Here is a 13576-nt window from a genome sequence, read left to right on the forward strand (position 1 = left end):
AGTTAGTTAGGATTGGGTTGTTTTCTTATATTTCAAACACTGCAGGTAGACTTAGGACTTATTTCTATTCCCCAAAAGGTCCACTCACTTGAACAAAAAAGGCCTCTTCTGCACAACATATCACTCCAGCAAAGAAAAAAGGGGGGATTTTTTTAAAAATGTATTTGCTTGTAAGTATGACAGGTTGATTTAAAGCGTTACAGGCAGTTTTAAAGATTGACTTGCTTACAGTCTAAAATATGATTGGAAAGAGAATCACCAACAGGGTCAATTTTACTATTGGAAAATCTGCTCTGTTGTACTTTTACTCACCGTCTGGTGACTTCTGTCACAGTAACGCAGCCCGAAGTAATCTATCTCCACAAGATTCAAATGCCGGAATACGTAGCCTAGGACAACCGACCCTTTCGTTGACTTCTGTGGGAAAGAATGTACAGAGCCTTTTCATACAAGTCCTCACTCTTTTGTCAGCTGCACAGTGGCATTCATGCATTCAGCTAGCTTTGTCTACCAAAGGAGGTTGTTTTATGAGGTAGAAACAGCCTTCCTGATCTTTAATGAAAGTCTCAATGGCAAGGGAAAAAAAATTACATGACCTGCTTAGCTAAGTTTGTGAAAAATAGTTAATGAACAGGGTTGCGTATTACCAGCATGAATTTCACATATTTTTGCTATTTTAAAAAATTCTGTTTGTGATCTGCAGTAGCTCTGCACTGCCCTCTCTTTGCATAAAAATCTTGAGTGTGTCATTTCAGGCCCAGAAAGGAGGTGAGACGAAATGCTCTGTTTTGCTGCACTATAAAATAAATGTTTAAGGTGGGCCATATAAACCATTATTCCAATGAAAGTCATACACAATTACTTTTCATAAAGTCACTATATGTGTCTTTGCCTTGGCACACTGGTTGACATGACCCATCTTAAATATCTTGCATGTACAGCTTTGCTGACTGAGGATGCCCAAAGCATAAATCGTAAACCAAAGTGTTTCCCTTTATCATTATTTGAAAGACTATCTCCTTTTCATTATTTTAAATATTGTACATCATAAGAGAGAAAAACTTGATCTGCTACTACAGAGGTGACCAAATTTCTAAACCTAAAAAAGCAGCAAAAGCTGCTGACCCTATTCCTCCCAAAGAATCCCTGTCACTCTTCTCCATTCTCCCCAGAAGGTCTCCATATTGGATACACTTTCCCCTTCCCAAATCTATCAACCCTATTTATTTTGTTTCTCCCACCATCTCAACTCAGTCTCATTGTTTTCCTAACAACCCCTGTCAGAGGACAGCCTGCTGCTCTTCAGTTCCTTCTCTAACCAAGTTCATCACTCTTATTGTGCTGCTTTCATATAGCTCTTGACCTGGGACCTCAAGATACTGGTTGTTGACCCATTTGGTCATTCTTTCATGGCCACCAGTTCCTAGCCTGCCAGGGCCTTGCTCTTCACAAGGCCTTGAAGGATTAGGGACATTCCTTTGGATAACCTGGCACCTCACCAGAACTTAGGGCAGAATTGAAACAGAGGCAATGCAGCTCCTCAGAGTTTACTTATTCTATTGGGTTTATTAGAAGGACACTCTGGTAGCAATTTTTTGCCCAAATAGTTCAGCAAGGTGACTTAGCAGTGATATAGCTCAGTGATACAGTTCCAGCTTCAACTTCACATACTGAAAGGATACGAGTTTGTTTTATGTATACTCTGGAGCTGCTTAGCTCCTTCAGGTGGCCATTCATGAGAAAATTTAAAACCACACTGCCCTTCTAGCACTTTTTAAAAATGTTTTTGGAGGGAAACCTGTAGCTTGAATTCTAATCAACTTCACACAAATGTAGAAAAGGAAACAGTTTTAATCTCTGCTCATGCCACCTAGTGACTGGCTACCTTGAATCTTTCAGATTGTACTTGTGTTAAGTTCTCCTCTCTTTCCCTTTTCATATCATCCAGCAGAGCACTGAAGAGAAGGAAGGCAAAACCCCGATTGGTCCCCATCAACAAAAACTGTAATTATTGTGTGACCAAAAGTGCATTATGATTTTAAAACTCAGTTCACATTAAAACAAGAAATTAAGTTTCAATGAGGAAAATGGCAAGCATCAAACTGAATATCCATTAAATTACTTTTACTTTGACCATAGCAGTGTATTTCAAATGCTTATAGACACCTGCTCTATTGAACTAATAAATTAACAAGCAAAATACTTAACCTGGCTCTAGAATTTTAGTATTAAGTACAGTAGCATACTCTATCTACTTTACCAGCAGTGTCAAGCTTAAGGCCTGTGAGCCAGATATGGCCCATGGAAGCTATTTATCTGGACCACATGATACTTGGGCTTTCCCTGTGCTGTCCTTTCAACAGTGCCACTTCTGTGAGCGTCTTCACTAGGATGGAGCAATGGAAGGAGGCCTCAGAAGGCATGCATGTTAGACTCTCCCATATCTTGTAAATATGATCAATATTTACATATTCTCTCTTCTGTCATTTGCAGCTAATGAGTGTGTATGTGAGAACAAAGTGCTTATTTCTAGTCATGATCTGCTTAATGTCATGCTCTGTATCACTTCCTACTTAATGATGCCACTTCTGATCCTCAGCATGCAGCCTGAATGCTATTCAGGCCCTCTATACAAAATGCGTTTGATACCCCTGATCTTTAACCTGGCATTTTGAAGAACATGGTCTGTTTTTTTTAAAGTCTTTTTTTTTTATTCTTATTCAAATGCCATTAAGATAACAAGTTATGTAAAAGGTGATCATTATTTGCTGAAAGTTTCCTACTGCAATGGACATGCTTTTTTATCCCGAGACACACAAACATGGAAAAAGATGTTGTGTGGTGTGCCATGTACCAGCTACATGGAGGTAAAGGAGACAGGTCTAGACTAAAGAAGTATGTGGACTAGTGTGGTCAGGATATAGGAAAATATTTAAACATTTACAATTAATTTTGTCATGGCACAAGGAAGAACGTTCCAAACACCAGTAAACCAGGCCCAAGCATTCCGAGTATGAATATAACATATCATGTGACATGCAAACGTATCATATTCGTATAACATATGTTTATATAACATGCATAGACAATTTTCATACATCTTGCATCTCATACTTGACACCCATCTGCACTGATTCTCAGAAGTGCCATCTGATCTTTGTAACATTCATGCTATATCAATACAACAACATATTTTATATATAATACTGAGCTGATAGAGAAAGTGAACCTGAAAAAAAACACAAGTCATAGCCAAATAATGCCAGAGCTCTTTTCTTGCATTATAAATAACATGAGCAAGGCACACAACCGAGCAAGGTAAAGCAGAGCATCTTTGGTTGTCATAGTACACCGCTACATGCATAATACATCATTCTGAGCACACCCACTTTCTATAAAGGGAAACTACCAGCTGGAAGGGTAACTTTATAAAGTGCTGAAAAATTATTTTCTGTGATGCAAATATCGGTACAATAGTTTGAGTACAAAAGTCCATCAGAGGGAGCCAGAGAGAGAGAGAGAGTGCTGAACTAGATTGGGGATATTTCTAAAGTTACAAAATCTGCTACATACTGAGATCAAACTTGCTAGAGGCTTGCATGCTTACAGGGAACAAGTTTATTTGAAATACCATCAGTAACACTTCCAAGACAGAACAAAGAATTGTTCAAAATGAGTCATAAGGCCATGCTTTATAGATCAGCAACAACACTATAAACCAGAAAGGCAGGTTTCCACCAGCTTCATAACATGACAGGTAGAACCTTCAGAGAAGGTCTGGCTTTCTTTTGATAGAAATGAAATTGAACCACTAAATAAAACATATTTGAAATATTTTTAAAAGAAAAGATTTCTTTTAAAAAGCTAAAGTATGCTCATAATTCCAGGCTAAATGTTACAAGTATTCAGCTACTGAGAATACAAGTAGAGATCAACCTTTTTTTCCCCCTAGCAGCAGTGAAGCCTTTTCTGGCATGGAAATTCATTGTAAGTGAAAACTGCACCTGCTGAATGTCAGGCTATAACACAGCTGTTAAAGGTACAGGGCTTCTGTTAGAAAATAACAGTAAGCCTACTGAAAAACCATACCTTCACTATCTTTGCTGATTGCACTTCCTTAGCTATTTATCTTGTGAAGTTGATAGAAATATTTGAAGGGCAATTAATGAATAAAAGTGGAATCCACAAATGTGTGCTACTGGGTTAATGTGACTCCCCCTTGCAACAACTAAGAAGCTGGGCACCATCAAGCCCACCCTCACCCCACAGTGAACTTGGTAGATAGCAGGTGCTCCACGACCCATGTAATGACCAGGGATGGGAACTTGAGTCAGGTGACTCAAGTCCAAGTCACAAAAAACAAGTGTTTTTGCAGACTCGAGTACAGTCAAGTCACTTGCGCCAATGACTCGGGCACTGACTTTAGTCTGAGGCCACCTGATTTGGCACTGGTTTCCCATGCATGTGCAATGGAGTCTGTCTGTGTCTGGTTGTGCTTACTTATTTTTTTTCAGCACATGAAAGACCTCATGGAACTATGATTCAGGCAAGCAGCAGGGAAGTTCCAGTCAGGAGACAGTAAGGGTTAATATTTTGCTTTTGCATGGGGGGGAGAGGCAGGAGTGGGCTGTCATGCCTGTCTCTGATAGGAACCAACTATCACTGGACAAAGGATGGATGGTCTGATATTTTCTTTGGATGTGATAGGGCAGGAGGAGGAGCCTGAGGGGGTTCTTGCCTTAGAATTGACTAGAGAAGCCCAGGGAAGGGGAGGAGGCACTAAGAACAGCCCCACTGGATCACACTATAGGCCCATCTAGTCCAGCTTCCTCCATCTCACAGTGGCCCACCAAATGCCTCAGGGAGCACACAAGACAACAAGAGATCTGCATCCTGGTACCCTCCCTTGCATCTGGCATTCGGACATAGCCCATTTCTAAAAACAGGAGGTTGCACATACACATCATGGCTTGTAACCCATGATGGATTTTTCCTCCAGACATTGGTCCAATTCCCTTTTAAAGGCATCTAGGCCAGATGCCATCACCACATCCTGTGGCAAGGAGTTCCACAGATTAACTACACGCTGAGTAAAGAAATATTTTCTTTTGCCTGCCCTAACTCTCCCAACACTCAACTCAACTTAGTGGATGCCCCCTGGTTATGGTGTTGTGAGAGGGAAAAGAGCATCTCTCTATCCACTTTATCCTTCCCATGCATAATTTTGTATGTCTCAATCATGTCCCCCTTCAGACGCCTCTTTTTTAGGCTGAAGTGGCCAAAACGCTTTAGACTTTCCTCATACGGAAGATGCTCCAGCACAGTAATCATCTTAGTGACTCTTTTGCACCTTCCACTATGTCCTTTTTGAGATGTGGAGACCAGAACTGGAGGCAATACTCCAGGTGTGGCCTTATCATCAATTTGTTAATATTAGCTATTTTATTCTCAATACCTTTTCTAATGATCTCAAGCATACAGTTGGCCTTGTTCACTGCTGCCACACATTGGGTCGACACTTTCATCGAGCTGTCCACCACCACCCCAAGATCTCTCTCCTGATCTGTCACATACAGCTCTGAACCCATTAGCCTATATGTGAAGTTTTGATTTTTTGTCCCAACGTGCATGACTTTACACTTACTTACATTGAAACGCATTTGCTATTTTGCTGCTAGCATAGTATTTTGCAACCGTGGGGGGGGGGGGTCCAGCTTAGGAAGAGGGTTCAGGAGCTGTTACCTGCTGACACCACCCTGTCCTATCCCCCCTCAGCACTCCTGCAGCCTCTTCACTGGTTGAGTTGCACCCGCAGCTGGTCTGCACCCTGTTAACAGTGGCAAATGGCTTTCCAGCTGCTGCACTGGTATTTACATAGTGCCTGCTAGCAGAGGGGCTTCTGAGCTAGCAGGCTGACTTATGTGGCAGTACACTGGTATTTCCCCTGGTTAGGACTGGGACTTTAGTCTTCACTTCCATCAGGAACTAAGCCTGAGCACACATAGCATTTGCTCATATGGCTTGGGGCCAGGATATTTGAGAAACCACCTACTTCCATTAAATCTGGCTCTCCTCTCCAGTCACCAGAGAGGGCCCTTTTACAGATGCCACCACCTATGGAGGAGAGCCTTCTCCATAATGGCACCAAGTCTATGGAGTTCTCTCCCTCTTAGTTTACAGACTGCTCCCTTCTTAGAGGCTTTCCGATGGGGCTTAAAGATTTTTTTCTCTCTCGCCTTCTGAGATTCTGGCTTTTTCATATGGATATTTAAAGTTTTTAAACATTAGTTTTTTATAGACTTTTTAAAAAGTGCTTGCTGGTTCTCCTGCTCTTTGCTCCTGGTTTTTAATTAGATATTTAGATTATATACTTTCTTTAGGGTCTGATAATGTTTTTATTTTTATATTGTATTTTATGTTTTTATTGACTTTTTGGAAGCCACTTTGTATTGACCTTTTTTAAGCCGATTTGAATGCCTCCTTGGGAGATAAAGCGGGATATGAATGAATGAATGAATGAATGAATGAATATCCATGCCTCCCTTTTATTTCTCACTTTCCCTTTGTTGTCTCCCATGTTCAAATTTAGACTGAATGCTCCTCAGAATAGGAATTTATCTTTGTTATTTGTATCATTCTGTAAAGTGTTGTATACAGTGAAGGTTTTCCCCCCTACTAGATCCTTTTTGGAGATCCAAACATTATCAGACAATCATGTGTAGAATTGTAGTTGTAAAAGTTTACTTTTAAATTCTTAAAATGTCACATGTAGATATTACAGAATACATACAGCACTGACTGCAGCATTATGGAACTTAATGCACTATATATTTACATGCGTAAAAATTTATAATCTCATAGACCGAACTAGCTAGAGCACAATTTGCATAATACATGTTCAAGCAAGGAGCTTTAATTTAATAATGGCTAATAATGCAAACATTTAGCCAGACCTTCATTCGCTGAAAACATGTTCAAACAGAGAAGATAAATTAATAGAAAGATTAATATGCACAGAAATTAACCAAGCAAGTCACAGTGCAAATACATGTTCAGTTTAAAATATATCCAAGAACGGAATCTGCTTCACATGTAGATTAGACACACAAGTCAAATTTCTCAAATAAAATCTTTAACAGTTCCACCCTACAAATGGTATTAAATGGGGATCATCCCCAATCACACAGGTGAATTGTGCAACCTAAATTTTGTTTTGCTAGAAAGACGGCTTCTTCCTTCAAGGGAGTATCTGGTTAGGATTAGGGTTGTAAGTGTGGGGAAGGAGGGGGAGAAAAATATCTGGCCAGACACTGTGGGTGCAATCCTAACCGACTTTCCAGCACTGACATAAGGGCAATGCAGCTCCGAGGTAAGGGAACAAACATTCCCTTACTTTGAGGAGGCTTCTGTGAGTGCCACCCAAATGCAGGATGCACCAGGCATCCCATTGGCACAGCTATGCCAGTGCTGGAAAATTGGTTAGGATTTGGACCTGTGACTAATGCAAATATGCCCTGTCATCATGGGCATCATGTCATCTTCTTCAGAGAGGCTATTTCCCCAAGCTTTTAATTCCTCCTTTTGCCAACATTGTACACCAATATTGTCCTGGGAGAGGGACATAAATCAACTGGTGCTCAGTTAGCACTTCTTAATTCTGATGCATGCTCCAGTTGTACAAATACACAAGGGCTGGCCCTCACCAGAATCCTTCTTCTCCCCTTTTCTAGCCACTAGTCTGACTGTAATTGGCATTGCTATGGACAATTACTTGTTGATGAGCTTAATAGAGTTGGGAAGGAATTTTCTTGGGACCCCCACTGGATTTGAGGTTTCAGGTTTTCACCTCCTTTGGGGCTTTTATGGGGCTCTCAAGAGCAGATAGAACACCTCCCAGACACAACCAGAAGGCACTTCCAGTCTCATTCAGAAGGTTCTTGAAGCCCTCCAGACACTGCATCAGCGTCCACGTTGAGCCAAATCCAGGGATAAGGAGGGCCAACTGGACTGCATTTGCAAACCAAAAGATTATTTATATACTATTTTATCCAAAGCAACAAGAATGAAAGTACAGGTCCAACCTTGTTATACACTGATTTTTTTATACTCTGATTTGACTCAACACGAATGGCCACTGCAAATCAGAAGGAATGTGCTGATCCTGGAGAAGGGGGAAAAGGCACCCCTTTAAAATGCTTTTCTTACTGTTGTAGATATTTTTATCTCAACACGATGAGAAGGACCTAAACTGTTCTTTACAATAGTTAGAGAGAGAACAGCCAGCTGACAATCCAGCTATCATTCTCTCTCCAAGGGACCCCCTCCACTCCCCCTGAACACATGAAAGAAAGATAATCCTTTCTAAGCCCCTGGAGAGAGACTGATTGTTGGATTGTCTGCTTAATGACTCGAACATCACAAAGTTCAGCAAGGCTATTTTTAAATCACTTGAGGACCCACTTTTTAGAATGAGAATCTGTCAGGACCCACCAGAAGTGATTTCATGACTGGAAGTGACATCATCAAGCAGGAAAATTTCTAACAATCCCAGGCTGCAATCCTACCCACACTTACCCAGGAGTAAGTCTCATTGATTAAAAGTCTCTCAGTTAAAAGAATATACACTGTAGCTTGTTAAAAGTCCAGGCCTGTAACATTTCCCCAAATTTAGTCACATACCATGGTAGCATCAACTCTAATATATTAAAAATAAAATATTGAAATGAATGGGGACCCACCTGAAACTGGCTCATGACTCACCTAGTGGATCCCAACCCACAGTCTGAGAAACACTGAACTAGATTATTTATGCAAGAGTTTATAAACTAAGACTACAATCCAAAGAAAAGCTTCGGGTACTTCCAAAGATGTGGGTACATACACTGAATGGGATTTTTTTTTTTAATAGTAAGCCGCCAAGTCATATCACAAACTACTTTTGAAATGATGGCCAAATGGCACGGACATTGCTGTTTCAAAAGCAGAAATCCAAAAGTGTCCTTGGTCACACATAACTAGCTTCATCATTCTTTGTACCTTGGTCTGCGTTTTTTTAAATGCATAAGATCAGGTAATTTTCTAAACATTTCTGTTTTGAAACTACTCTCATATTCATCTTTATTGTCAACAAAGGACTAAGGTACTTTCAATTAATGGACTAAACCTTGGTCTGCTTAGTTTTTTGAATAGTTAACCTTTTGAATGGTTAACCTCTTGTGGCCATGTTCAAGATCTCTTTTATTCACAGTGCTAATGAAAAATGCATAACCCTCCAATGTTCTGACCAACAGGCTCCTGGGGTTAATTAATAAAATGCTCCAGGCAAAATCTTCTCTTTTCAAAAATGGATTAAAGTTTGTCTTATTCTGTAAACCTTATTAGCTATTTGAATATTTTTTTTTTCAATAGATGCAGCAGGAGGAGTTCTAAAAGGCATCACTGGTGAAAAACTACCATTGTTTCTGTAGATGCAATTGTTAATATGGAGAGGCAAATAGCAACTGATAAGATAAAAAAGCACTGAGAGAAAAACAAACATGTCTACATTTAATTCAGAATGTGATTGGAGACTTATTTTGTAGAAGAATGTTCTTGAAATGCCTGAAATATTTTCCTTGGAATGAGTTACAAACAGCACCACTCATCACCAGTGTGCATACATGGCACAAAATATCTAGGACAGTTTTTATACACAATAAGGACACTGAAATAGTACCACTGAAAATGAAGTTTACAAAGCAGTCACTACTACAGGTGGCAAAACTCTCTTCTGACAGGCAGCCTTGAGTTCTCAGTGGCTAAGTGGACCAGAAAGGTACAATGTATGGAACTGCCCTCCCTTTCAGGACTGTGATTCAAGACTGAGATTTCTTATCATAACATATAATTGTTGTATGGACCATTGCCATGGAATACTGTGATGGCTACTAGCATGAATTGGTTTAAGAGGGGATTACATCCCAATCCTATGCACGTCTACTTAGAAATAAGTCTCGCTGAGTCCTCATGAAGGGGACCTACCCCATGAAACTTGCTTAGATTGCAGTCTTATGGACCAGTGTTAATAGGGCCTTGCAGTGCTGGAACTAGCATTCTTGTAGCACAATGCACCATTTTGCAAGCCAAGCCACCACTGCAAGAAGCTAGCGGCCATAGCACCACACCTGTGGTCCATCCACAACCCCCGGCACCAGTAAGTCAGTGGGGGGGGGCAAGAGGGAGGCAGGAGTGGGAGGAATGGGGCAGGCAGAGGGAGAAACAGGACAGAGATTGGGTCAAGGAGGAGAACACTGCCAATATCCTATCCCCCTTTGCACGTCAACTTGAACTTGCACCAACTACGTAGGTAGCACAGGTCCTAGTAGACCTAGTGTGGCAGCAAAGGCTTACCCCTGGGCAAGAGAATAAATGTTCCCTTATCTGGAAGAGACCCCCCCCCCGAGACTGCCCCCCTGCAGGATGCAGTGTGCGCTCCAGTGGTGTGGCTGCATCAGCAGGGGCAGGATTTGGGTAGGATTGGGCTATTTCATGGAGGACGAGAACATCTGGCTGGCCACTATGACAAACAAGATATTGGACTTGGCCTGATGCAGTAAAGCTCTCTTATGATTCCTACATATGATTCTATATTTTGTTCAGCTTTTAATTCTGAAGAATCATGGCTGGAGGCAGGAGAAATGGAACAATTACAATTTAAGCAAAAATAAAATAATCAAAAGATGTAACTCATGGCTACCCTGAAGTATACTGCAGCAATCTAGTATATTTAATCACAGAAACTATGAACCAGAAACCTTGGATTGAAAACCCCTAAGGCAAAGGAATGTGTCTACAGATTACTCATAGAGGCCACCTAGAAACATTGGGAGTATTTGTCTATTAAATATTCTTAACAAAATCAGAACATTCTGATAAATGCAAATGTTTTTTTATTAATATTCACAACTTTTGCCCCCTCTTAATAAAACAAAATAGCAACAAAATATTTTGTTTTGTTGTAGTTGTTCTCTGAATAAAATTAAGGAGTCTATCATTTTCTTCTGTATCTTCTGTATTAATTCTTTGAAAGAAAGCACATCGGGGGACTCTTCCCTCAAAAAGGCAGATTGAAAAGAAATTGAGACCTCTACCAACTTAGGAAAGGGCACCTGCCCTTACACAGATATGAAATTTTATTGCAAAATGTGCGTTGGCATTGGCTTGGCAAACTGTGCATTATTTCACAACAAAAAGTAGAGAGCTGGTGGCAAAACAGCTGTTAAACTAGCATATCCAACATTCCCCCTACATGTATATCCAAAGCACATATTCTACAGAGTACTCATTGGAACACTGCATTTAAGACAGTTACTGGAAAAATTTGTCAGTATATATATTATGGCACAGGCTATAATGAAAATGAGGTCTGTTTAAGCGCTCACAAAGGCATTCTGAGTACATGTAAATAGGTGGGAACTTATCTAAGAAAAACTTTTGCAGTTTACATGCCAAAGGACGTTGTATGAGTTTTATAACAATAGAACATGTTAAAGATAGTGGATATTAGATAGCAGATATGGATAGTAGATAAGACTAAGATAATATGAATAAACCACAAAGTAATTTCTCAAAAATGATATCTAAATTTTTCCCAATTTATACCTAGATTAATGGTAAAGTTTTATCTCTATGCTTTCAAAATCAACAGTAGTATTTTATTCAGCTGTGACCTTGCCAGCAACCTGGCCTGCAGTAATTTTATTAAACTAGAGCAAGTCATCCTGCAGTTATGTCAAGACAGATTATTTTCATGGCAATGCACAGCCAAACCAATGAAGAGCACAACAGAGGCCATATTACTTTATTCATACATTGCTATATCAAATGTTGACATCTGTGTTCAGAGACCAAGCAAGGAGAATACCACATTGGGCTGTATCCTTTTGTTTATGTTTTGGGCAGATGTAGGCTCTTCTCCTTTGGATTGAGCTCAGGAGGGGCCCATTGTTTCTATTGTGCCCAAGAACCCAGTTAGTAGTAGAACGACCATATTGCAGCTGGGAACTAAGGCAGAGAGCGAGGCTTATCCAAGGTCATGTAGTCTGAATGCATGGTAGAAGCGAGATTTGACCTGGAAAGTACTGATTCACAACTCAGTCTCTTAACTGCTACATCACTAATCCTATTTTCAACTTTTTAGGCTACTAGAGCCTGACTTTTGCACCCCTCTCTTTTGAATGAATGAATGAATAAGCCTTTATTAGGCATAGATAAAGAAATCATAAAAGCAAACATAATCAGTCCTAATCCCGTTTATCAAAAACAGAGTTAAGATACTAAATTACTAATAATACATTTACAGTTCAACATAAAATATCAATATTTTTGACAAATTACATTAAGAAGGCTTAGAAATCGCTAAAAGTAAAAATTTAGCAACTCCCTCTAGCACATCTGGTGAGCAGTCATTTAGGGGACACTTCAGTTTTGCCCCATCCGAAAGCCCATTCATTTTGCCGAAAAGTGGAGTCATGTAAGTGTGGCGGGATCTAGTGTGCCAAGGACAATAAAAAAGAATGTCTCGCATTCCTGGCTTTATCCTATGATAAACTCCAGGGAATGGATAGAAACTTAAAAAATCCAATGAAAAACCAATTGATTCAATTTTTGACTTAATTTGGCTATACCATTTAGAAGAACCAGACTCGGATAACATTCTGGATAGGAGACTGCCTGGTTTCACGTTATAATGTAACTGGAGCCAGTAGCATATGGTTAAAAGCCATGCTCTTGATACTAAGATCGATTGTCAGGTCTCCAAACATAATGCAGAGTACGGTACAGATTTAGGTAAACCCAAGATAGCCCTCAAAAATTTAGCTTGGATACTCTCAAGGGTGTGATTTATAGCGCTAATCCAGATAGGGCACCTGTACAGGAGCTGTGCCGATACCTTGGCATTAAATACCTTGAGAGCAGCTGGTATATAACGAATGACCTGACTAAAAAAGAATCGATTGGTGCTCTGCAAAGTGACACGGGCCAAGTTTGTAACCAATTTTTGATGAGCACCCCAGCAAAGATTGTAGTGGAAGTGAATTCCAAGATATTTAAAGCTTTTGACCTGTTCTAGTTTCTCCCCTCCAATAGATCAAGTGCCTGGGCTCCATGATTTTGAAAAGACCATAACTTTGGTTTTCTGAGAGTTCGAGTTTGTTACATTTCAGATAGTCAGAAGTTCTATTTAAAAGTCGCTTAAGTCCAATAGGTGTACAGGAAACTAGCACTGCATCATCCGCATAGAGCAATGCTGGAATATGCATTGAACCTAGTTTAGGAATATGTCCATCTATCTGAAGCAAAAAGGGGGTAAAATCATATAGAAAATGTTAAAAAGAGTGGGTGCTAAAATGCACCCGTTTCACTCCCCTTTCGACCTGAATTCTGGGGGTCAATTTCCCCGAAGATGTAAATTTAATTTGGCAGGTGGTGCCTGTATAAAGTTTCTGAATAAGAGTTAGAAGTCTAGGGTCTATATTAAGTTTAACTAGTTTGCTGTTATGGGAAAATCTATTAACAGAGTCAAAGGCTCCTTTAA

At 40.0% G+C, this 13576-nt stretch overlaps 1 protein-coding gene across 2 annotated transcripts in view; it reads right to left on the reverse strand.

Annotated features, from left to right (window-relative positions):
- Nucleotides 1-13576, reverse strand: part of EPB41L4A (erythrocyte membrane protein band 4.1 like 4A) — a 102550-nt gene that overhangs the window by 62334 nt on the left and 26640 nt on the right. For both annotated transcript variants that reach the window (XM_066613999.1, XM_066613998.1), the window contains exon 2: nucleotides 313-417. In XM_066613999.1, the coding sequence (XP_066470096.1) occupies nucleotides 313-417 (105 nt within the window). The remainder of the gene's footprint in view (nucleotides 1-312; nucleotides 418-13576) is intronic.

Source organism: Tiliqua scincoides, chromosome 2, assembly GCF_035046505.1.
Source record: "Tiliqua scincoides isolate rTilSci1 chromosome 2, rTilSci1.hap2, whole genome shotgun sequence".
Taxonomy (NCBI): Eukaryota; Metazoa; Chordata; class Lepidosauria; order Squamata; family Scincidae; genus Tiliqua; species Tiliqua scincoides.